At 40.8% G+C, this 26705-nt stretch overlaps 1 protein-coding gene and 1 long non-coding RNA gene across 2 annotated transcripts in view; one reads left to right on the top strand and one right to left on the bottom strand.

Moving 5' to 3' along the window:
• LOC120735489 (transmembrane protein 47-like) overlaps window positions 1-12725 on the top strand; it is a 19905-nt gene extending 7180 nt beyond the window's left edge. The window contains exons 2-3 of the mRNA XM_040034872.1: window positions 7494-7634; window positions 10806-12725. Of these exons, the coding sequence (XP_039890806.1) occupies window positions 7494-7634; window positions 10806-10984 (320 nt within the window). The 3' untranslated portion in view covers window positions 10985-12725. The remainder of the gene's footprint in view (window positions 1-7493; window positions 7635-10805) is intronic.
• Window positions 2293-26705, bottom strand: LOC120735490. The gene is made up of 4 exons (XR_005696273.1): window positions 26693-26705; window positions 23516-23520; window positions 20629-20634; window positions 2293-2671 (listed from the first exon to the last, which is right to left on the bottom strand). It is a non-coding gene; the product is annotated as an uncharacterized LOC120735490 (long non-coding RNA).

Genomic DNA, 26705 nt, shown 5'->3' with positions numbered 1-26705 from the left:
GAGCTTGTTCTTGTGCTGCCATGATTAGTGCCTCTGTGCTGTCTTTCAGTCCAGCTTTGTCCAGCCACTGGTAGGATTTCTGGATATCAGCCACCTCCACTATCTGCCGGTGGTACATACCGTGCAGGGGCCCTGTCCTTCCATGATGGTTCCTCGTCTCCCTCCTCTTTCTTGGGTTTCTGCTGCCTGAGGTATTCACTGAGCACTCGGTCAGTTGGGGCCATCTTCCCAATGTATTCTTGGATGTTCGTTGTCTCATCCTGGACTGTGGTGCTGACACTCACCAGTCCCCGGCCCCCTTCCTTCCGCTTAGCGTACAGCCTCAGGGTGCTGGACTTGGGGTGAAACCCTCCATGCATGGTAAGGAGCTTTCTTGTCTTGATGTCAGTGGCTTCTATCTCCTCCTTTGGCCAACTTATTATACCCAGCTGGGTACCTGATCACGGGCAGGGCATAGGTGTTGATAGCCAGGATCTTGTTCTTACCGTTCAGCTGACTCCTCAGGACTTGCCTGACCCTCTGCAGGTACTTGGTGGTTGCAGCTTTCCTAGCTGCCTCTTCATGGTTCCCATTCGCCTGCGGGATCCCCAGGTACTTGTAACTGTCCTCTATGTCTGCAATGTTGCCTTCTGGTAGCTCGATCCCCTCAGTTCTGACTACCTTCCCTCTCTTTGTTACCATCCGACTACACTTCTCCAGCCCGAATGACATTCCAATGTCATTGCTGTATAGCCTGGTAGTGTGGATCAGTGAATCGATGTCTCGTTCACTCTTGGCATACAGCTTGATGTCATCCATGTACAGGAGGTGGCTGACAACTGCTCCGTTCCGTAGTCGGTATCCGTAGCCAGTCTTGTTAATGATCTCACTGAGGGGGTTCAGGCCTATGCAGAACAGCAGTGGGGACAGAGCATCTCCTTGGTAGATCCCGCACTTGATGGTGACTTGTGCTATGGGCTTGGAGTTGGCCTCTAGTGTTGTACGCCACATCCCCATTGAGTTCCTGATGAAGGCTCTCAGGGTCCTGTTGATCTTGTACAATTCTAGGCATTCCAGTATCCAGCTGTGGGGCATTGAGTCATAGGCCTTCTTGTAATCAATCCAGGCAGTGCACAGGACAGGTACAAAGTTTGGTATGAAACTGCAGCAATAACCAAAAACAACCTCACCTCTTTTATGGCCTTAGGACACAGGCAGGATGTGATGCCTGTTGTCTTCTCCATGTGGGGGCGCACCTGCCCGCCTTTCACGTGGTACCCCAGATTCTGTACCTCACTCTGTCCAAGCGCATACTTCTTCGGGTTGGCCATAAGCCCCGGCTGCCTCAGGGACTCCGGGACCCGCTGCATATCCTCTGCCCAGCTGTCCAGGAGAAAACACATTCGCAAAACGCTATTAAAAAGTGGCAACATCCACTCTCTGGGCTTGTGTGAGATTGTCATCGCAATGGAGGAAAGCGGAGGAGGTGGAATTAGCACCTCTGTCCCCAACTCATCTCTCTCCTTCACCAAGCTCACCATAGAAGTGGTTTCACCTTCTCTCCATGCTCTTAGGAGGTTGAGGTGATATATCTGTGTAACCAGCCCATCAGTTTGAGGGCAGTAGACGCCGGTACAAACAGATTTAATGCCCAATAATTTATACCATTCTTCTAGTGTGTGAGACATGAACAATGCGCCCTGGTCAGTCAGCATCAGAATTCCTACTCTGGAGCACGATTGGTGCACATCCACCCGGATGCCTGGCCAATAAATTCGGGCCATTATTCATTTCAGAGTTTTATATATCCCATGTGACCAGCCACTGGGTTGTAATGTGCCACCAGGAAAATAATTTCCCGGCAACTTTTCGGCACAAATAACAGTGTGTGTTCTTCCTTTGTGTGAGTGTCGTGTCTGTCCCTGATCAATACAAAATGTGGAAATGGCAGCGCTGTTTCAGGGCGAACCTTTTGATCATCAGTTTTCATCACTTGGTCAAAGTCTGTGCATAGGGTGTCATCACAAGTCTAGCGTTCCTAGCTTTACTTTTTGTACTGAAACATTGTATTTGTGCTTGATGGCATTTTAAAAATCATGCATGAATCGAGGTGAATGCACAACAGGATTGTCATCATCCCTGTAATGCAATATCATCTCTGTTGTCACAGTAGTGTTAATCACTTACTTTATAAGTCATTTTCGGATGTTCTTTTTTGCATCTTTCAAGCTGTAGCATTTTAAGAATAGATATACCTCAAAAATATGTTGAAGTATTATCCTCTCCGCAATTGCTTTGTGGAGACGGTAGCACTTGTTTTGGATTTCATTTTTCTGTATGTCGATCATAATGTATTTGTTTTCTACTAGTTTGAGCACTCTAAGCAGATCTGTGGGCTTTTTTGTGCCTAAGCCCATTTCACATCAAACTCCCATGAATGCCTGACCCTGGATCCAGCAAAACAGCCCCAGACCATCCCACTGCTCCATGTTTGACAGTTGATACCACATACTGTGAAACCATCCTTTCGCCTACTCGACAGCGTACAAAGATCCTGAGTGCTGAACTGAAGGTTTCAAATTTTGATTTATCAGTCCATAATACCTTCTTTGAGTCTTCAGTAGTGCAATGGGAGTGTTTCATGGCCCAGGCAAACCTCTTTGTCTTATTCTGACATCTTAGCAATGGCTTTCTTGCAGCAACTCGTCCTGTCAAACCTGCAGCTCAAAGTCTTCACTTCACAGTTGAAACTGAGACCTGAACTCTGACCTTGATCAACCTTAAGATCAAGATCAGAGTTCAAGTTTTCTGAAAATCTTGTGAATGCAATAACTTCAGTAGGAATTCAACTAGGATTTTCAAATTTATACCATCAGTGCATCTACTAGGAGGCTGAGGGGTAGCACTGGCAGCCACCAGTGTGTTTGCCTTTAAGAAGAACATACAAGTGAATTTATTCCCATTGTTCTTCCATTACATTCTGCAAGTTTTCACATCAAGTAACCTCTCACATTTTGCAGCATATTTATAAGATAAGATAAGATAAGACTTTATTGATCCCACAACGGGGAAATATTTGCATCACCTCAGCTCAGGTACAGATATCAGAAGGAAATACTTTTTTCATTGATTGTACTTATTTGTATTTTTGTAAGATGATACACTATATACAATGGTAGCATACACAGTAGGTGATTATGGATATAGTTGGAAATATGGAAGACATAAACTATATAGCTTGATATAGCTATTGTACCACTACTATTCCTATTTATAGACATGTACACACTAAATATACACATGTATACATATACATACATATATATCTGCACATGTCCATACACATGGAAGGTCCATTATGCATGAAGTGGTAACCGTGGATGTTCACAGTGTCCAGTGACTTATGACATCGTGATTGACTCATAATGATGTCTCTGCATGTCTTACACTAACATAAAGTCTACCATAATTGCAATTTTGATACAAAAATATTAGTGCTTTACACTAAAGAGCAAAAAAAAAAAGTGAAAGATAGGTGTGGTATTACTTAAGCTTGCAACAAGTATTTGCTTGTGTGTGAATGGGGAATTAGTGAATTTCTACAATTCCCTACAGTATATGTTTTACAGTGTTATTGATGCATTCTGAAAAAGGGTTTTCTGGTGCTGTGGTGTACTGTGCAGTGCAAGAGAAACAGAAAGGCTCTGCATATTGTATCGGTTTAAAAGATAAAACCGCGGAGTTTTATAGCAAAAGCTGTAGTGTGTGTGTGTGTGTGTGTGTGTGTGTGTGTAAATGAGAGCAAGAAGAAGGCAGTGAATATGCTAATTCCAACAACTGTCTTTTTTTGTAAATATGTAACAGTGAATATGTAAATTACCATGAATATTTGGTCCTTTACAGAAACTATAATTTGTTTCGTGGGTTTTTTCCTTGTTGGCTGTCTCAAAGCTGGTACTGGTGAAGGTCTATCTAGCAACAGAAATCCTTATTAGTATGGTAAGTTTGTTTAAGCCAACAGAAAAATATTATTTTAACATTTGTGTGATGTGTCTGTGAAGGTTTGTGTGATGTTTATCCTTAATTGGCAGGAAAAACAATTTATACCCTAATGAGTGAAAATTTTTACTGATTGTGTTTCTTACCTGTGTTTTTTCCGAAGGGTGTTCAGGCCAGAAGAGTCCTTCCTAAATGCCTTTTAAATCTTAGCACCAAGTTGTTGAAGAGGGGTGTAACACGTCTGGCTACTGTTTGACCCAGCACAACACACACGATGGTCATAGCAGTGATTAACTGTGAATCTTTATAGTGCTTATTTCTAGCTGTTGCAGCCACTCTTTCTCTCATCTGCCCAGCTCACTGCAATTGCTCCCGTGCAACTCTCCTCTCTTTCCCAGCGCGCTGATGAAATAGTAGAGGCATGATTCAACAATCAGTGGCAACTGCGCTGGCCAGCCTCCCCTGGCACTACCCCTGATCCTGTTGCACCACCCCTCCCCTTCAGCTGAGCCACCAACCACACCCCACCACATACCCCCATCAACCGACTTTACATTGGAGAGCCATCCAGCCTAGCCTACTGGCCCTAGATGGTCATCACAAAGAAGAAAGGATGAAATAGTTGAATTTGACACTTCAGTCCTCAGGTCATCTTAATCCTTTGCTAAGCTCACCAGAGGAACGGATTCCACCTCTCTCCATGTTTTAAGGAGGCTGAGGTGAAATACTTGTGTGGCTCCACCCCTTCATAGCCAACATCCTCCCCTCGCCATGTAACCACGAAGGTTCACAAGGCACTTTATCTCCCTGTGAAAATGGTCTGAGTTTATCCCCTCTTTTGTATAGTTGCTGCTAACCTTTCTGGACCTGGAGAAGATTTTCACGTGATAACCTTCCTAATGTGTGTAGCTCTGCTCTCAGATGTTTTACTCAGGCTTCACCATCTCATCAGTCTGCTGGTGATGGATGCTGACGTACAAGAGCAAATGGTTCAAGCGTCCCACCGTTATTGCTATCATGTACACATATTATGTATATATTCATTTGTTTGACTATTGATATTGAAACAGGTTTTAATTATGTCGGTACCGTTGTTGTTCAGTTGCTTTTTATTTGCACTGCAGTATGGGACAATAATTAAGAACTACACTTTAGGTATTAGCAGAAGCTCATAGCCACAGTAAACATTTATTCTCATTTATTTACTATTATCTTACCATGTAAATTTCATCTTCCTCCATCTTTTCTTCACTTCTCCACACCTAGTGCTAGCAGCAGCAGGCTACTGTGACAATGAGGCATGGTTACTAGTTGTTGCTGGTACTACTGTTCACCGTGTAGCAGGCACCTTGTTTTCTCTCAGCTAGCATGTTTTCTCTCAGCTCTCCAGCTTCTTGCCACGTCTTGCACACTAAACGTTTTTTACAAAGTGCATGAGCACTCATCAAAGGTAAGGGAGGGACCAATTGAATTAAGTGATCTGACTGGGCAATTCAGTGCCAGTAATGAAAATGAATGAATGGCCTGCTGTCAGTGCTTGTACAGCTGATGCGCAGGTGACCCATTAACCCAAAAGTGCCTTGGTCCACCAGGAAAATGTATTCAGGGCTGGACTGGTAATCTGGCATACTGGGTGAAGTTATATCCCTATGTACTCCAGTGAACTGGCCCAATTAGGTCCATGCCAATGCGCTCAAATCCCACCTGCGTTAATGCTAACGGGTACAAAGTTGCTTTCAGAGTGGCCCACTGGTTAACCAGCTGGCACACATATAACATGCATATATCTTTATATCTATCTCTATATGTGCATTTTCCCACTTTTTAACAAACTGCTAACAATAGCCTAGTCTTAATTTCATTAAATGTGCTTTCTGTTTTTAAATTTAAAACCACATTTTATTTTTTAGGTTTTATGTTTGTTGCATTCTTTTAGAGACATAAATATGTAATATTGGTTGGGCTGAAAGTATTTATATATTTATGATATTTATGATTAAAAAAACATGAGAATTGTCCAGTCAAATTTTTAGGACATTAAATTATGTACATATGGAAAACAATTTGTACATTTACAATTTATGTAATTATGCACTGTAAGTGTGCTAAAATCAGTCTGTTTAATCAAGAACTATATAAAAACAATCTGAAGTATATAAAAGCTATGATATTTAAACATTAAAAAAAACTTTGATAACCTTGTATCACCAACAAAACTTCCCTTTCATTTTCTGTGTCAGGTTCCTTTAAATATACTGTGGCTTCTGTTGCAGAAATTTCACAGACGGATGACGACGTTGACTTTGAACCCCATTATGAAAACAATGAGGCATATCTTGAGTCTTAATAGCACTATTTTGGGTGTTGCACTCCCTTGCTATTTTTGCCCTGTTTAGTAAATCTGGCTCTATTGGGGAAGACCCCCAGTCTAATAACCATTTTTAAAGCTGGTAAAAAACTGAAAACATTATAAAATCTATGTTTCAAGTTTATTTTTGCACAAGGTTACTGGCTACAACCAGACCCATTGTTTATTTTCATAAGTATTTTTTTAAACTGGTAGTTTACTTAGTGTGGTTAACTTACAACCAAATGAAAATGCTTACCTTTCTTTTGCAGATGTTTTACTTACTTAGTCATAGTTTGTGCTGCTTTAATAGAGGCTAGTTTAAATATGCCTCCCACGGTGTCTGGAAAAAAGAAAAAGAAATAATATAAACAGAATCTAAATGAAATGACAATCATTAAGTCTGAAGTGGAGTAGGAAGAAATATAATCATCAGTTTAAGATAATGTGTTGTTTATAATAGTGATATGGTGTGTGCATGTGTGTGAATTATTTCAGTGTCGTTCAAGCCACAACATATAAATACGGGAAGATTTTTGATAACCTGCCAGCAAAGCTTTTTAGTCCGGGCCTTTTGTGGGCCTAGACATACTAAGTGCACTCTCTGTCTTCATATTGTTCACCACCTCTCGGTCCCCAGATCCTTTGCACTGTACTCATCTCCTGGTCCTCCCCATTCCACCTCCACTTTTCCTTTCACTATCCTCTTTTCCCATCCTGCTGGCAACCTTTTTCATTTTGCCCTCTGTCCTTGTAACGTTATACTAATTTCTGCTTTGTTTCCTTCTTCCTGTATCGGTTTTCCAGTTCCATCTTCTCTTCTGGCTCTCCGTTATTCTTTTCTATTAGTCTCATTCTTGGACACCTTCATAGTAAAATAATTGTATATTAGTATAATAATATAAAAAGTCCTTCCCCAGTATCCTTTCTTTCATCTCCTAGTCCTTTCCTCTTTGTCGTAGTTCCATTTTCTCTTATGCTTACCTCCTTCTCAGTGTACTGTACTCACTGCTTTTGTGTTAGTTTTACATTAGTTATTTACTTGTGATTGTTTTTTTCCCCAATATAAACAGCATAGTTTTACTCTCGCACAGTGAATGCATTTTCTGTTCTTTTACTTACTTTCATCTTACGCTCTCTCCTTTTCTTGTCCACCTTGCCCTTACAGACTGGCAGGTTGCTACGCTGGCACTGTTGCTAGGGGGTGGAGCCCTGGTGCTGATGTCATTCTTGGTTGCTCTGGTTGCTGTGTGCATTGGCACGAGACGGCGGTTCTACGCGCCTGTTGCCTTCATGCTCTTTGCTGCAGGTCAGTATACACAAGAATACTGATGTATATACCTACCTATTGTACATACCTATACATACCTATTTTTACCTCCAGGAATAATTGGAAAATTTCAATTTTGGGGCATGAAATGCTTAATTTTGCAACGCTAGATTTGCTGCTTGTCAGACATTTTTTTAAGAGCTTACTGTGGGTACCAGAGAAATGGGAGAGAGCACTAATGTGTAATTCGTTCAGAGATGGTTCACAGATTTGTAGAGTCTGTGCAACTTGTTTATTTGTTTATTTATTTGTTTATTTATAAGGAACCCCATTAGCTTCCACAACAGTGGTTGCTAGTCTTCCTGGGGCCCAAACCATCAAATACCACCAAATAAAATGTTACACAATGAGTTGGATGCAAATTGTCCACATAATTTGGCTCTTACATCCACAATAAGGTTTTACAATTCTGAAAATGTAAACATGTGAATATTAAAAATTATATTAAAAAAAAAACAAAAAAACAAAACAAAACACTCAAACAAAATACGCAATTTCCATTACAAGTGACATTACCCTCTACAATTTTTACAAATAAATTAAAAACTGCCTAAATAGGCTTTTAGGTGATTTTTAAAATTATGAATAGAAGCCAATTCTCTAATTGCATAAGGCGACTTATTCCACTGAAAAGATGCTTTAAATATAACAGAGTTTTTCAAAAAGTTAGTTTTAACTCGAGGAGTTACTAAATTGTGGTTAGTTGAAAATCGTGTGGCATGATTATGTATTTCATCTGGATGCTGCAACTGAGCATAAAAAAAGTGTGGTGTGTTTACCAGTATTGCTTTCTTTAAAAATACAAGTAAGCCATAGTATAATTTAGCTTGTACGGAAAGCCAAGGAAGTTTATCGTGCATTTTATCAATACTTGTATAATATGAACACCTTAACACTAATCTGGCCGCCCTATTTTGGACTAACTGAAGTCTGTTCAGATCTGTCTTATTAGCTGCTGACCAAATGATTGAGCAGTACTCTAGATGAGACTTGTTATAATTATGAATGCAGTCAAAGCACTAATGAAAAATGAGTGCTCATGAAATCACTGGAATATGACATCTTTATGGATGTGTGTGTTGTAGCGTTGTGTCTCGTCGCACAACTCTACAAACCTGTTCATCTTGATATACAGCCAAAATTGAAGTTGAACAAGTACTCTTTTGCAACAGAGGCAGGACATTGAAATTACTGATTAATTATAATGATAATCTTCGTGGGGGCAGCTTTACCTTCATCTGGGTGCAGCTCCTATTACTTCATGTGTAACTTGGCGGTCAGAAGTTTAGTATTTTTGATTATTTAACACAACATTCTAAATCACACATTTTGTAGGCAAATAACATCAAGAATAGTGTTTAAACAGATTTATTTATTTGTTGTATTTGGCAGAGGGTGCTGTGATGAGCTGCAGCACCTCTAGTACCACTAGACCTTGTGCTGTACTCAAAGTAATCAAAGATATTTTGCTTTGACATTTGACATTGCTAGCTTTTTTATTTTTTAAATACCTCAATGTGAGTAACAAAGGATTCCTTTATAAGTATGTGTTGATGGAATGATACTTGATCAAACCAAATTTTGATACTTTTTTGTAAGTTTTGTAAGATGTAAAAGCAAATTAGTTGTTTTGCAAGACTGCATTTTTACCATTTCTTCACTTTGGATTTGAACACAACTGTTTTGGTCATTTAAACCATCCATGCTTCAATTAAATAATCATCAAAAATCATTATATGATGTATAATTTTAGAACCTGGAAAACAGATCAATCATCTGTGGCTACTTGTTATTCTTACTGGTTTTTCCATGATGGGATGCGGACAGCACTTTTAAACGAGCCAATACAGAGGCTGAATGTTTTGGGTGAGCTATAAAGGGACTCTGAGTGAATAATGGCTCACAACTCACACCTCTTTAAGACTTGTTTATTTTATACCACTTGTATTCGTATTTGCATATTTTTGAAATATGCAGCCTGGACTGTTTGATTCAATCATACATAAAAAAAAAAATCGAATCTAAATATCGACTAAATACAAGAAAATTTAGAATGACCAATTTTGTGCTTTTTAAATCAGTTTATTTTTTCAAGTTTTGGGGAAAAACCTGCAAATAAATCAATTTTACACCCACTCCAACTTGATCAGTGTTCTGATTATTCAGTGGAGAAGGTTTCAAAATCGGTTGTTAAGCTTAACGTGGGAATGCTTTACAAACATTCAGAGATGAACTTACACACTTGCTCAGAGATGAAATGCCAGTTTGGTAGCGAGGCTCCAAATGCTCAGCCAGCTGCTCCATCACGTTACGCATGCTGCCCCAACGTGCTAAGGTTATGAGCTGGGTTACGCCATGTCGCAAGTTTTGTGAGGTGCTTTTATGATATTTAATGGATCGGATTACATTTTTTAAAGATAAAGAGTAAAGATTAGCTGGTGCCATAAAGTTCTCCAGATGAGAGTCAAATTTAATGGGTAAATACCCAACTCGAAACATCATGGATGTGTACAATTAGTGTTTTCATAAGACAACAGAAAACAGCCATAACACAGGAGGGAGTAACCTGATCCCAGGCAGGATAATCTGCTGCACTGACTTTTTTTTTCTTTCATAGGGGTCATCTCAATCACTATTTGTCCTGCCCCTCATCCATGATCAGTTTGCCTTGGGTGACTCTAAGGGCAAAAGCCCCAGAAAACACACAAAGCCTCCACCACCTCTCAGGGAGGGACGTTAAAACAATAATAAAGTAAATAAATAAAAAGAAAACTGAAATACTGGCAAATTTTAACCAACACCAATGCACATCAAAGACCTGTAACTCAGATCATTTTTATATTGTAAAGATAAAATTTTGCATGGCTTTGTTGGATATGCTACATTTAGACTGACTCTGGGTGATAGCAGGACTTACTAACTGATGTTAATGATCCACACGACGATGTTTTCTGTTCAAAACGATCTGCTACAAAGATTGAATTGCTATATCCACTTGAACAATTTCTTTGTGGGATTTTAAATATAACTTTTATCCATTTAATTGTCAATTTGTGCAGTTTGAGACATAAACCTTTTTGTTAATTCCAGTTTATTTTCAGCTTTACATGCATGCGTAGAATTTTGCTAAAATCTGTATATCGCATCCAGTTGTACTCCAGGCCTGCAGTTTGGTCCTCTACCCTGTCAAGTTCATCGAGAGTATCAACTTGAGGATCTACCATGAATTTAACTGGGGCTACGGCCTGGCCTGGGGAGGCACCATCTTTTCCTTCGGTGGGGGAATCCTCTACTGCCTCAATCCCAAGAACTATGAGGAATACTACTAGTGCTACCTCATGTCTGGAACCCTCTGGTCACATCTTCAGAGTCTGAGAGGTACATAGGGACTGAATAACATTTCTAATGTTCTGGGAAAGGGGGAGGGAGTGGGTGTCTGTTAACAGCTCGATTCCCAAGAACTTTAAAGGGAAACATCGGACAGCCAGTAACTGTATTATCACAAGTTTTGCATCCAGACAGTGAACCTAGTGGTCTGGAGCTTAGGTTTTTTGCCTCAATCAACACTAGTGTCAGTGCTGACTCTAATGGATATTCAGACTGATAAGCCTCATGTTAGATGGTGCATCTTGGGACAGATGAGGTAGGGGGCTTACAGGTTTATTCCCAAGGCTCGTGATACAGTCTAAGGAGAACTGACAACACTACGGTAACAAAGGACTCAGGTTACCAGTGTTAATACCTCCATTCTGAATTGCAAGAACTGCTATTATGTCTATTAACTTTTCTGTTTGGAAAAGCAGGATGTCAGACTGACACTCTTGCCAGTTACACATGGATGCGCATGCACATACACAGGCATAGGTAGCATATCTTTATATGTAAAGAAACCATCAGAAACCCTCAAGATCATTATCATCATCATCATCGTAAGTGCTTATTTAGGAGCTGTTTTATTTTATTTTTAGAGTTCTGTGAAGCTCTTAAACTTTCACAAGGATGTGAGACATGCTGCAGATGCTAGAGTTGTGCCTCATAACTTTTCATAACACAGATCGATTTGTCTTGTGGGAGAAGGTAAGGAGGGTGGAATAAACTAAAGACATTTGCTCAATATTCTGTTATCAACCCACTTGTCTGTTACTGTGGCAACCCACAGGGTTTGCACATGCAGCTGTCATCATTGATTAGCCATGAGATGGGACAGCGCTCGGCTAAATTTCGATTGCCTATCATGCTGCGTTTCTTTGCACCGTGACATATGGTGCATCCTTTAGTCTTCTTATCTGGCTCATGGCGGTGTCTACAACACACATGAGACACACAGCTCCAGTCTTTCAGTGGCCACGTTGTCATGCACAGCAGCAGTTTGAGAAAATTAGAATGTGTTCTGAATTTAATTATGTTCATACACACACACATTCACATATTACTGTATAAAATCCAGTTATTATGTTTACTTTCATTTGCAATCGTTCCACAGTAATTTGCATCGTGGGCCGATAGAAAGGAAAAAAGATCAAACAAACATGATTTTTTTGTCTTCTTGCGAGGAAAATGGTGGTGCGTCCGCCGTCTACAGGAGATATTTCCTTTATTTTTATGGCCCAAAAGGACAAGTGTGTAACAGTAAAATGGCAGAAACAACTTTATACTGCTAGCACATGTTTTGCAAAGCTAGCCGAGATCCCACAGTGATGATGAAGCTGAGTGCATGCTGACCCAGTGGGATTTGTGCTGGTGTGTATAGAACTATGTTGTTGACTGGTAATCATGAGACAATGCATTCCATGTCATTTTATGGAGTAATGAAAGTACTGTAACAAATGACTTTCTGTGGTGAGGAATTATGTAAAGTACTGCATTACTTTTAACAAAATTAACAAGTGATGTTTAATACATTACTTTTTTGAGTAACAACCGCGGCACAATATATCGAACTAATTAAACAATTTGAAGAAATTTGTATTCATCACCCCGGGGCGCCTCTGTCAGTGCGCCCCAGGGTGGGTGTGGCTACAATGTAGCTGCCATCACCAGTGTGTGAATGTGTGTGTGACTGGATGTGTAAAGCGCTTTGGGGTCCTTACGGACTAGTAAAGCGCTATATAAATACAGGCCATTTACCATTTAATCCTAGCCCTGTCTACAACACATTGTTTTATTTATCAAGTCTTTTACTTCATCTTTTGGAAGATGATAGATTAAAGACATTGGTCCGTATTTTTTAAATAAAATCTCAAAATACGTGAGATCCCTAGCTGCTCTGGCAACCTAAGAAATAAATGGTTAACATTATCAAAATGTGTGTTTTAACCAAAAAGATGATTTTTGACAGGCCCTAAGCAATTTTTGCTTTCAAAACAAAAATGAAACTTACTTTTCTTAATATCATCATTTCCATATCAGGTTTACTGACCCTGTGACTCTCTCTACAATCTGTAAATAAAATCAGTGTAGACAAATGGTCACAAGTAGGCCAGAAACACATGTATGTCGAAACTCTGATGTCAGATGGTAGTGGTGATTACAAGAAGCCGTTTGGATTGCAAGGAATCGGTGTATTACTGTGTGCTGCCGTGTCTTGGCCTACAGTAAGTGTCGGGGATCAGCGCTGCATCCGGAGTGTTACGTTTTTGCTGGCCAACAAGCCAGACATGCATCTGCTGAAACGGGAGAAGAAAATGTCAGTATTAGCCAATATCAAATGGCACAGTTAACAGGTGTTAGGGCACATTTCAACAAAACCCAAGATGGTTTTTTATATCAAGCACTACCCCTTTACAGACAAACTGATCTGATCATCTTTTTTTTATGTCCCAACAGGGTGATAATAATGTAAGGTTTACTTATATTTCCCTGCCCTCCGGATTTGGGTCCAATCAGTATTTTTGGGCCATGGATCCAGAAAGATTTCTGGGTAAAAAGATAACTGATGACCAAATATTTTACCCTCTATGTTAATTTTGAACTCTAGATTGGACGATACTCTTGTGCAATAATGTTTAGTTTTCCTCTCCCCCTCTGTACTGAATTATTTTGCCAACCCTGCAACCTCTGTTTTCGAGTCTGGATGCTGTAAGCACAGGGAGGAGGCGCAAGGGTTGTCTGGTATTTTCTCTATTCCCCATTGTCACATATTTGCAGTGGAGCTGTCAGGTAACTATTGCCTAAAAATAGGAACCAGGCTGAGTCCCTCGGCACCTTAAAATAAAGGTTGAGCTGTGAAGTCACCTCTTGATTCAAGCTGCTGCAAGAAGTCCATTTATTTTACAGTGATATTTACAGTGGACTTTTGAGAAGCTTCTTCACTTTAAAATCATCACACTTGGAAAAGAAGGTCCTGCTTTAGATTACAGTCCAGACAATTCATTCACTTCCTTTCTGTTTAATTGTCACTTTTACTTTTGATGTACAGAAATAAAACATTGGTTTCGGTGTTGTACTGTAGAAAGGTTCAAAATACAGAGCTAATGTAGTTGTAGGAATTCTCGGATATTTGGGGGAATTGACTTTTTGCCAGGAGATGAATGAAAGTAAAGGTGGTTCTGGCTAAACGTAAAAAACACCTGCAAGTTTAAATTTAAAGCTTGTAAAGCAGCATCTAAGTGATTGTTTGGTCACATGAGAAGATCATATTTGTTCATGAGGACAGCTGCTGGCTGTAGGTGCATACAGATACAACACGGTATGGGCCCAAAGATGGAGCTAAACATCCACGAGGAACCACGTGGAAAAAGGCTAAAAGTGTTTCCTAATGTGTTCACCTATGACTTTGATATTGAATTCATTATTGAAAACCCTTAAAGCTTTGTATAGCTATAAGAGTTTTACATGAAAAAAACATCTGCCTAATATTCTTTAAATCTATGATACAGGATGTAATGCATTCACTTGATCAATTGTATTGTCCTTCTCTAAATTTACAAGATAATTATTTTGTAAATTCCAAGAAATCCCAGGCTCATGGGATTTTGAGATTTATTAATAATTCAGAAGAGATTATTATTTATCTTTTTTTTTCTCAATTTGTGAGATAAATGTCCTGCTGCTGGCAGCTAACTCTATTTTATAACACAAGGCATGGTACTGCTAACATTTGAACTGTAATCTAAAGAGCTTTTCATATTGTGACCTTCAACTTTTTCAGTTTGACAGACGTCTCAGCATTCCTGTTTCCAGCGACGGGTTCAAATCAGTGGTCATAAATACAGAAATGTGTGACTTGATGACTTGTTCCTCCATTTTGCCAGTGATAGACAGGAGACCTGACCCAATGGTAAGGTGCAGTAATAGAGATTATCATCGTATGATATTTCGGTATAACCGCTACTGTATTTAATTTTGTATGGTCACTCCTTAGTGATTGTGTTTGTGGTGTAGAGGGGCCTCAGGCACCACCACTGTAACAGACCTGGGTTAAAACACACAGGAATAACTTAATGAAAGGACTAAAATATAAATTGAACACCTTCAACATAAAATTGAAATATTAATTCTTATGTGTTTTCTTATAAATGCTTGTGAGGAGGAAGTAGCCCTTGTCTCATATTCTTATGTTTTGCCGACCTGCCATACACACTCAGTAACGAGGATGAGTGCCTCGACAGATAAATCCAGATCAAAAGCTTACTGCTCTTTGGGAGCTCAACCCTGTTAAACGGTGAGCTGCTGAGATTCAAAGTTGCAGTGCAACATTTGCAAATTTACAGAAAGCGAGTACATGGTAGGCTGAAGCAGATGTGTGTTTGAGCTTCAGGGGCAATGCAAATGTGTTGGCGACCATTCAATGAGGCACATCTTTACAGTTCTGGATAAATAACAATATTTGTGTAATTGTCTTTAGTCGAGAACCTTTTAAGCTTGGTAAACATACAACAAAACACTGTCCATGTCTGTTTTAGCCTGGTCTGATTGTAGCTATTAGCATTTGTTTCATGATCAACTTGCTGATGAAAAGTAGAGACTTGTAAACAGAGAGCGCTTGTTTGTTTTTTTTTCATCTTCCAGAAGACTGGTGAAAAAACACTGGCTATTGATGTGCATAGGGATTTAGGATGTATACCAAATGTGTGAATGACAGAGAAAGAAGTAAGTGTGTCTGACATAGAGACAAAGAGTGTGTGTGCACGTGTATTAGCTTAATTTTACATGCCACTGTAGAAATTTCAGTTCTTGGCATTTATCTCTTTGTATGTTGTCACATTAAACGAACAGAACGACTCACTCTGTGTCTCACCATCTCTTTTCTTATGTCGGTTTTATTCAACTCAGAAACTTTACTTATGGTGAAGCTAGTGGATGCCTTTGCTGTGCAACCAAAGTAGTAAACAGGTTTGGGCTTTTTATGAACACATTAAAGTTTATATGTTTTACCAGTGAGTCCAAAGTTCAAAGAAAGTTATTCTCTTTCACATTATTGCTTCATCAGATAATCAAATGTGAGGTCAGCAAAAAAAAGTATTCATTTTAGTTAAACATGCCCAGTCAAATTCAAAGTGAAAAGCCAAGACATCACAGGATAGGTTGCATTTAAAAATTATACCAGAATAGCTCTTAACTGAAAAAGATTTGTTTCCATTGCTGTGGACTTTCCTGCTGGACTGTACAGCAACACAACCTGAAACTAGACATGTACTATTCAGAAGAAGTTTAATTGACCTTATTTGTTGAGTAATATTATATAATATATAATATATAATAATAATATTTAATATATATATTAAAAGAAAAGCTGTACTGTGATGTTTTACTGTATTTGTTCTCAGATGTCTTGTGAAAAACAAACAAACAAACAAAAGATTGTCTAACAAAGGTGCCTGTTTGGGGTTCGTGTGGGGGCACTGACCTAGACCCACATTAGCCCACAGTGAGCTGCTTGCTGTGGGTTGGTACTGGGCCCCATATATGTCCCATAGTGCATCACTGGCACCAACTGGTATGGAGTGTAGACGAGAATGTTGCTTAACTTGGGGCCTGTATTGGTTAAGTGTAGATTTGTCCTTCCCACAGTGCACCTACAGCGACTCGCTGTGGACCCACATGGGCATCTTTGCTGGGAACATACATCGTGTTATCTCACGAAGTTTTGACCCTGGTGTTAAAAAAACATCACAGTATATTCTTAAAGTAATATAATAATTAAATCCACAGAACATAAGTTGCTCCAGGAAGTTGACTTATCATGATCTCACTGAACACATTAGAGTTTATATGTGTTGCCAGTCTTTTTCAACCATTTGGATCTCACAGCCAGACTTCTTAATAAACACTTCTCCTGCTAATTAGGAGTTGTTTCAGTTGGCACCGTAAGGACAGACTTTGCGTAGTCAAAACAACAGTTTCTATCTTAAGAAAACAAACAAACACAGTGACAAAGGACTTGTTGTTTGAAGCAAAGTAGTTCATTATTGCTGCTGCTACAGGCATAGTTTGCAGCAGGAAAAATCCATCTGCAAATATAAAACAAACGAAGACCTCACAGAGCAGCGTACCAGTTGTTGTTAATGTCAGCAGCATACACTAAACCTTTTCCCAAGACGTTTAATTCCTTAGTTCCACTCATTTTGTGCCACGGCTGCAGATGTGTGGAGTGAAGAGAGATAGGACCCAAACGGCACTGACGAGGACTTAAACTGAAAACGTGCCTTTGATTGACGCAGCCCAAAACCATAAACACAAACGCAGGAATACAAAGACTAAACTAACAAAACCTAAACAGGGAGGAAACTAGAAACAAGTAAAAAGAAACTGAAGACTAAAGACAGGGGAAATGTCATGATACAGACGAACCAGCAACAAACAGAAGACACAGGGCTTAAATCCACAGAGGGATAACAAGGGAATGAGACACAGGAGGAGAGTACAGCGTGAGAGGGGAAGCAAAACTGAAAACATTAACATAGGACACGGACTTTCAAAGTAAAACAGGAAGCATAACACAGACACAAGGGGACACGGCAGCAAACGTTGAACACAGAAAGCGAAAATGTTAATAATAAACAACACAAAACACTGGGTCCCTGACCCATGACCGTGACATATTGAGCCATAACACAATATTCTTGTTACTTGTGAATGATTTTAACCAAAATAATAAACTTGTGGACTCACAAGTTCACAATAATTAGTTACTTTATCGCCAAGAAATAACAAATAGAACTTCTTTATGTCCTACAATGTACATTCAAAACAATAAGCAGATGTGGGACAAGTGCAAATAAGAGATCTTTTGGCTGGCTCCAGCACTGAAAAGATCTCTTTGTCACCACATTTGTGCCGTATACATCCAGGAGAGCTGGCAGCCTGTGATGGAGCAGCATGCCATGATAACTTACATTAACTTACATCATCACAGTAAGTAACACTGGCCATAATCAGAGAGCTTTCAACTCAGTCTGGGTTTTCTTGGAAAGATTTGTCTAAAAGCCAACAGCCCAGTAGATGATTTATTTCTCTCATTCATCCACCATTTATTACTATTACTATTATTGTATTATCATCATTTCAAAGCTTCTTTGTTGTTTTCTCAGCCCTAAGGGAGTTATCTTCAAAGAATATCTTTCCAACACTCAGTGGCCTACTTTACATTAGACACTAATATAATACTCCATAACCTGTGGCTATACTGCCCCCTGCAGCTAATATTGTGGTATTAACATTACTAATTGGTATAATAATGACATCTTTTGGCACATGTGACTACTATGCTTGGCTATTTATAGACTGATACTAGAATTTGCATTAATAATTTTATAGAACTAAAATAATAAATACTTTATTATTTAGAACGTTTCTGTTACTTTCATTTTCATTTTGTCACATTCCATATTAGAAATGTGACAAAATGAGAGTTGCACTTATTTACAAAGTCATAATTTTTTTTAGAAAATTGAAAAAAAAAACATGCTATTAATAATGCCGTTAGTCAAATTCATGTATAACTTTTAGGCTTTTTTTTTTTGCATATTGATTATACTGAAATAGAGATGGTGAGCCTAACAGTACAGAAGCATACTAAAACAAGAACACTGACAGTCTAACATGCATTAATGGTCTAAGTCATGAAAAGTATTTTTCTTGTCAGTTGGGAAGAAAATGACCTCACACTGTTATACCTTTTTCTGTCTCTGTGTTTTCCTTTTCTTTTCTTTTATACTTGAAAATGTGATCAAGGCGATTCATATTCACAGCATGTAATGACACTGGCAGTCCAGGGCATTGTTGTTTGCTGTGCTAGGGTTAGGATTAGCATTTCAGACATATGTAATCCCTGTTACTCTTGCTGGATCCAACAAATATGTAGGAATTTGTATTAGAATTCGATTTTCGTGTAATATTCATATTCAACATTAGTCCTTTCATTTTATAACCATGTATCTACCTAGGGCCTCAGTGGAGCTGGGCTCTGTCCTGGGAGTGAAAGGCAAGGTACAACCTTGCCAGGTCTCCATTCTATCATAGTACTGTTCGATATTTTTTTCAAAAATATGAATGAAAGAAAATATCAAACTAGGATTCTTGCAAATAAGAAGATGGCTGTGCATATTCAGTCCTTTCTTTGACTGCATCGTCCACCTGATCCATCAAACCTCCAGCAGGTAAACCTTATTCATGACACTGTAAAAAAATTAAACAGTAACACTGGAGGCTGAATGCAAATTGCATTCTAAACTCTGCTTCAGTGAATTATATTAATGTCCAAGGAGTCATTCAGGACTGTAAAACGTGAACTACAGACCCCCCAGTCTTCATCATTAAATCTCTGACTGCTTCCATTTCCATTGTATATCAGATACTTTAAAGGTAAAGTGTTTTATATGTTACAGTCAAATCCTTAAAGATAAGCAGCAGGTAGATCATAGCTCCAAACTGCTCACCGCACAGTAAGTGGTGATAGAGGTACAAAAGCGTCTCCCTCAGGAGACTCAGGAAAGCAGGTCTCTCCACACTTCATCTCACAACTTTCTACAGAGGCACCATTGAAAACATCCTGACACAAAGTTTTACAGCTTGGTTTGGCAGCTGCAAGTCCTACGAGAAGCATCAACTTAATAGGATTGTCAAGACTTCCAGGAGGATTGTTGGTGCCCCTCTCTCACCACTGGAGGAGATCTACAACCAGCGCTGCACACGCAGAGCTATCTCCATCATCAGAGACTCCAACCACCCCTCTCATGGCCTGTTCTCACTCCTGCCGTCTGGCAAGAAGTACAGGAGCATCAGCTGCAGAACCACCAGGATGCTGGAAGGGTTCTTTGCACAAGCCGTGAGACTGATAAATGGACTGTGCCCCCTCCCCACCCACACAGCCACTCACACAGCTACACTCTAAGATCAACAAGCAGACTGTGTTGCCCCTATCCACACACACACACACACACACACACACACACACACACACACACACACACACACACACACACACAATACACTCCCCAGATACACACACTACCTAATTTAACCATCCCCTTCCGTGAAAGGACTGCTGCTATCTACCCGAATGAATGTGACTGGAGTTTGTTTTAGAACTTAGATTTTACGCTATGTATATTTTTTTTTCATCAGTTGTCTGTTTAGGTGGTTCAGCAGGTAAGGGGTGTGATGTTGAAATCCCAGGTGGACTTGGTGGTATCTCTGGAACAACACAGTCTATAACCCCGACGTTTCAGGAACAACTCTGCTGGTGTACGACCCGTCAGAGTGTGCGGTGTACTGCGATACATGATAAGGAAGTTTGCCAATCAATGACTGAGTGGCAATGTGGCCTTACCATCTGCTTCCAGCACATTCTTCATTTCTGATAGTAGCTTGCGCTGCACAGCATCAGAACGCAGCTCACTAACAAAGCGATCTCTCAGGGCCTCATCCAAATATTGTTCAAAATTACACGTGACTGACAACTGCCTCAGGACTACAACATAGTCAGAAACTGAATCCGCTTCTTTCTGGTTACGTTTCTGAAAACGAAAACGCTCAGCTATCACCACTGGAGTTGGCTTATAATGCGCACTTAACGCTTCAGTCAGCACTGCATATCCCACAGTACTCGGTACCCTCGGAGACACAAGATTCTTTAGCAGCCTGAATGTATCTGCTCCGATAACAGAGAGAAACGTGCACGGTTTCTTGTCATCAGAAACATCATTTGCCAGCATCTGTTGCTCCAATCGCTCCAAATATGACTCAAAATCTTCCTTCGATTCATTATCTCTTCAACACGACCCACATGCATTGCCAAGTTAGCTCACCAATGCTGTTCCGCTGCAGCCGTGAAGACAAATCTTTTTTTTTCCTTACATTTGAACACAGTCCCTCTACAGCCTCTTTCACGCTGTGGAAATCTTTAAAATCCTTGTCGCCGGTTGTGATTTTCTGGGTTAGACTCTTGAAAGGGTCAAGATGGAAGGACGTGGATACGTGCTTTATTGAACAGCAAGACATAACAACCGCAAAACTCTTGTTTTTCCTTAGTGGTGTACAAGCTTTGTCTGAGCATTGTCTAACCATGGTAGTCCTTACCTTGCCTCTGTTTCACTTTACTTGCTGAAGATTTCTAATGTGTCTCTACCTGTGGCTAGGATGGCCCAGCAGAGTTCTGAGAGAGTGTTTGTTGTAGTGATGGTCAAATGAAGCATTGACGCTTGTATTAAAAATGGTTCATTACTCAAAGCTTTCAATGCTCTCATCTTTGGTGCCACCTAGTGGCCAAAAATATGAAGAGCAGCTTGAATGTACAAATTAAAATGAACCGCTTCATTGTGATTGCCCACTCTACCGAGCTGAGCTGTTAGCTTCTGCTTAATATAATGTGACAATTTTGTGTGATTGTAGAATACACTCCACACACAAACTGTTTTCTGCTCACAGATGTCACATTTATTTATGGTTCTTTTGTGCAACAACCAACAGTCTGGTCAGCGCCGGTCTCAGCTTTTCCAACCAACTTCGCTCGTCTCACACCTCACTAAAAAGGGGGAAAAAGACCGTCATCAGTCCAAATGCCACCAGCTTGGTGGTCCGAGCACAGGGTGAATGAGCGCCCCAGGAGGTAATAGCGAAGGGAGTTGACCGCCCACCGGACAGCCAGGCACTCCTTTTCTACAGTGCTGTACCACCTTTCATGCTCCGTCATCTTCTGGCTGATGTAAAGCACGGGCCGGTCTACCCCCCTTACATGCTGGGACAAAACGGCCCCCAGTCCTCTGTTTGAGGCGTCAGTCTGCAGAACAAAAGGGAGGGAAAAGGTAGGAGTGTGGAGCAGCGGTTCCCTACAGAGAGCTCTTTTTACCTGCACAAACACTGCCTGGCACGGCCCCGCCCACTGGACCAGATCTGGACCACCTTGCGGGTGAGATCAGTCAAGGGACTGATCAAACCCGGATCAGTCAAACCCGGGCATGAAACGGCGGTAGTAACCCGGCAGCCCAAGGAACCGTCTCACCTCATTTTTAGTCTTGGGGTGCGGGCAGGATGCAATAGCTGCCGTCTTCTCCACCTGTGGATGCGCATGCCGGCCCCCCGAGTGGTACCCCAGATACTGTCCCTCCCTCCATCCAACCGCACACTTCTTCGGGTTGGCCGTGAGCCCCGCCTGCCTCAGGGACTCCAGGACCACGTCCACCCCCTGCACATGCTCCGCCCAGGTGTCACTATTGATGATCATGTCATCCAGGTAGGCGGCAACATATGCAGGGTGCAGACACAGCACCCGGTCCATGAGGCACTGAAAGGTGGTCGGGGCTCCAAACAAGCCAAATGGAAGCATAATGAACTGGTACAAACCGTACGCAATGGAGAAGGCCATTTTTTCCTTGGACTCGGGAATCTGCCAGTAGCCCTTGGTTAAATCCAGTGTTGTGAAAAAACGGGCCGTGCCTAACCGGTCCAAGACTCGTCGACCCGGAGCATGGGATAAGCATCAAAGCGTGACACTTCATTCACCTTGTGATAGTTGACACAGAACCATATAGACCAATCTTTCTTCACCACAAGAACAATGGGGCTACACCAGGCGCTGTGCGACTCTTCTCTCACTCCCAGCAGCTGGATAGTGTAATGGTAAGACTCCACACCTCAGGAGTGGGGGGTCGCAAATTTGATTCCCACCCGGTATCTAGTAAGGGTCCTGACTAGACCCCCCATGCTAAAAACCAGACCTGGAGTGGTGTGGCTATGTCTGCAGCCTGTCCACAGGTCAGGACATAAGCATTTATATATATATGTTGTACTGTGTATGTGACAAAAATATTTGTCTTATATTTTCGGTTTATTCCCTCTGAACAATTTGCTCAACTCATCTCTCTCCTTCATCAGACTCACCAGAGAAGCGGTTTCAGCCTCTCTCCATGCTTTAAGGAGGTTGAGATGATAAATCCGTCGTTAGAACATGCTGTAGGTATTACAGGTACTGCACTCAGTGGTTTGTATCATATCTATCTAATAGACTCCAGTTTGTGCATGTAAATGGAGAGTCCTCTTCACACACTGAGGTTAATTATGGAGTTCCACAGGGTTCAGTGCTAGGACCAATTCTGTTTACATTATACATGCTTCCCTTAGGCAGCATCATTAGAAGACATAGCATACATTTTCACTGCTATGCAGATGACACCCAGCTCTATCTGTCCATGAAGCCAGATAACACACACCAATGAGTTAAACTGCAGGAATGTCTTAAAGACATAAAGACCTGGATGGCCGCTAACTTTCTGCTTCTTAATTCAGATCAAACTGAGGTTATTGTACTCGGCCCTGAAAATCTTAGAAATATGGTATCTAAGCAGATTCTTACTCTGGATGGCATTACCTTGGCCTCCAGTAACGCTGTGAGGAACCTTGGAGTCATTTTTGACCAGGACATGTCCTTCAACGCACATATTAAACAAATATGTAAGACTGCTTTCTTCCATTTGTGCAACATCTCTAAAGTTAGAAATATCCTGTCTCAGAGTGACGCTGAAAAACTAGTTCATGCATTTATTACTTCCAGGCTGGACGACTGTAATTCATTATTATCAGGAAGTCCTAAAAACTCCCTGAAAAGCCTTCAGCTAATCCAAAATGCTGCAGCAAGAGTCCTGACAGGGACTAGAAAGAGAGAGCAGATTTCTCCTGTACCATATCACCCTATTAGAGCACTTCGCTCTCGCTCTGCAGGCCTACTTGTTGTTCCTCGAGTATTTAAAAGTAGAATGGGAGGCAGAGCCTTCAGTTTTCAGGCGCCTCTTCTGTGGAACCAGCTTCCAGTTTGGATTCAGGAGACAGACACTATCTCTACTTTTAAGATTAGGCTTAAAACTTTCCTTTTTGCTAAAGCATATAGTTAGGGCTGGACCAGGTGACCCTGAATCCTCCCTTAGTTATGCTGCAATAGACGTAGGCTGCCGGGGGATTCCCATGATGCATTGGGTTTTTCCTTTCCAGTCACCTTTCTCGCTCACTATGTATTAACAGACCTCTCTGCATTGAATCATATCTGTTATTAACCTCTGTCTCTCTTCCACAGCATGTCTTTATCCTGTCTTCGTTCTCTCACCCCAACCGGTCGCAGCAGATGGCCCCGCCCCTCCCTGAGCCTGGTTCTGCTGGAGGTTTCTTCCTGTTAAAAGGGAGTTTTTCCTTCCCACTGTCGCCAAAGTGCTTGCTCATAGGGGGTCATATGATTGTTGGGCTTCTCTCTGTATCTACTGTACAATAGAAAGCACCTTGAGGCGACTTTTGTTGTGATTTGGCGCTATATAAATAAAATTGAATTGAATTGAAAATCTGCTGTCAGACCGTGCGACCTCATAGTCAACGTCCCCAACTCACCGCGTGACCACAAAGGGTCCTTGCCGCTTGGCAAGCAACTTTGAGCTGGAAGAAGGGAGCAATACAAGCACTTTGTCTCCCAGTGAAAATTGCCTGAGTCTAGCCCCTCTGTTACTGACGCTGCTGAGCCTGGAGCTGGTGCTCTGATCTGTGCAGCTCAGGACAGGACTGTGACTTCTCTCAGCCTTAATAGTGATTCTTATTAGGCAGATACAGTGAAGACTGACTGGAAAGTGAGAGGGGGAGACATGCGGCAAAAGGCCACAGGTCATACTTGAACCCAGGTCAACCGCTCTCAGCTATGCAGCATATGGTCACCTGCTCATCCAACTGAGCTAAACCAGCGCCCAGTAAATAAAATCTAAACCCAAATGTTAATGGTAATATAACCCTTGTGGTGGGTTATGAGTTTCAACCCAATTTTTGGTGACCTCAGCGTTAAACATTGGTCAATGTAACCCATTTTTTTCATAATTATCCTAACCCAGTGTGCTGGGTCAAACCAACAACCCAACCCTGTTAAGCTGAAACAACCCAGGGTTAGCTCGGTCCAAATTTGACCCAGCACTGGATTACAAATTGGGTTATTTTTAACCCAGCATTTGTTAGTGTGTGTGTAACAATGCTGCCCCGAACACCCAGAACACCTTGAATGAGTACATTCAGGAAGTAAATGCTTCAGATTCTGGGGTCGAAGCCATTCTCTCACAATCCAAGGAAAGTAAAATGCACCCTTGTGTCTTTTTCTCTGGCCATCTCTCTCCAGTGGAACGCAACTATGACATCGGTGACCGGGAAGTACTGGCTGTCAGGATGGCACTGGAGGAATGAAGACACTGGCTGGAGGTGTCCAAGCACCAGTATGGACTGGTCACAAGAACCTTGCATACCTCAGACAGAGAAGGTGAAGAGTGAAAGCTCCTTCCCAAGGATATTGGGCACGCAGACTGGCACAACCAGGGATCAAACCACCAAACCTCTGAATAATAGATGACTTGCTCTACGTCCTCAGCTATTGCGAGTGTAGTGCTGAACTGTGTAGCTCAGCACAGGACTGTGACTTCTCTCACTCTTAACAGTGATTCTTGGTGGAAAACGAAGCGCAACAATTAAACATGTCCCCATGCAACACAGAATGTAAACATAGCTCCTAGGTTCCCAGGTAGTATTGTAAAATCAGTACAGTAAAGTAAAGTATAGTAAAAATCAATCCATAATAGCTCACATTGAAAATGTATCCAAACAAAACACATATCAAGTGGAAACATTTTGAAAGAGTTTTTTGCGTGCCTTATGTTTTCAAGGGGATTTTTCCCCTCAGAAAACCCAAATAAATTGCAGAATACATTTTAAGCAATATATTGCACACAATTGCCAGATATAGCTATGATACGAATAAAAACTTGTAGACTGTTAAGTTTAGATTAGTCCTGGTCTCAGAGCACTAGTGACAACAGACTATCAAAATAAGACAGGAAAACCCTTACACTGTGTTTAATTCTACTTCCCCTCCCACCTGTTTTCTGTTACCTTGTTGTCCTGTATGCCTGTATGTAGATTTGCTCCTGCCTTATATTATGCTATTTTGTAGGTTTTCAGCAGTTAAAGCTGTTTTTGAATTTCATAGCTTGTCTTTGAGTCCTATGCTTTGGGTCCAGTTCCTGTTTGCCACATAGCGAGCCTTGACACTCAAAAAATTCTAATTGTCTTGCAATTATTTAATGGTTTTATTTCAAGTTTTACAGGGTTAAAACTAGTAACCTAGCAACTTTAATGGGATGAGGAAAACTGCAACAAAGCTTTCTGCAAGCAGTTTGAGCAGGTTAACAAAAACAAGTTCAACAGAAGAACCAATGATAAATCATGATTAAACAAAAACAGCACAACCTGAGCAATACAGGCTAAACATATGGTAACAAGGAAAATGGATATGAGCAAGAAAGAGAAGAAACTGAGGAAGAGAAAAGAGGAGAAATGAAGCAACAGTTAACTCTTATCTCAACTCTCCATTTCTCAAGTTTAACTTACAGATGTCAAGGATACACATCATTTTTACCTTTAATGATATTTTAGGATAAGGTTAATTTCACGTATGACGCCCATGACCTAAATCCATGAACATCAAAGTCAACTCATCCTGATGCTTTAATAATTTTTTGTTAATATCGCTGGAAGCATGAGATCTGACCACCTGCAGGTGAAAGATGAGTCCATGGGTGACTCACTTTGATATTTTTC

The sequence above is a fragment of the Simochromis diagramma genome, unplaced genomic scaffold, assembly GCF_900408965.1.
Source record: "Simochromis diagramma unplaced genomic scaffold, fSimDia1.1 OVJJ01000027.1, whole genome shotgun sequence".
Taxonomy (NCBI): Eukaryota; Metazoa; Chordata; class Actinopteri; order Cichliformes; family Cichlidae; genus Simochromis; species Simochromis diagramma.
Note: the sequence above shows the minus strand (reverse complement) of the source record. Positions and strands in the feature narration are given on the sequence as shown.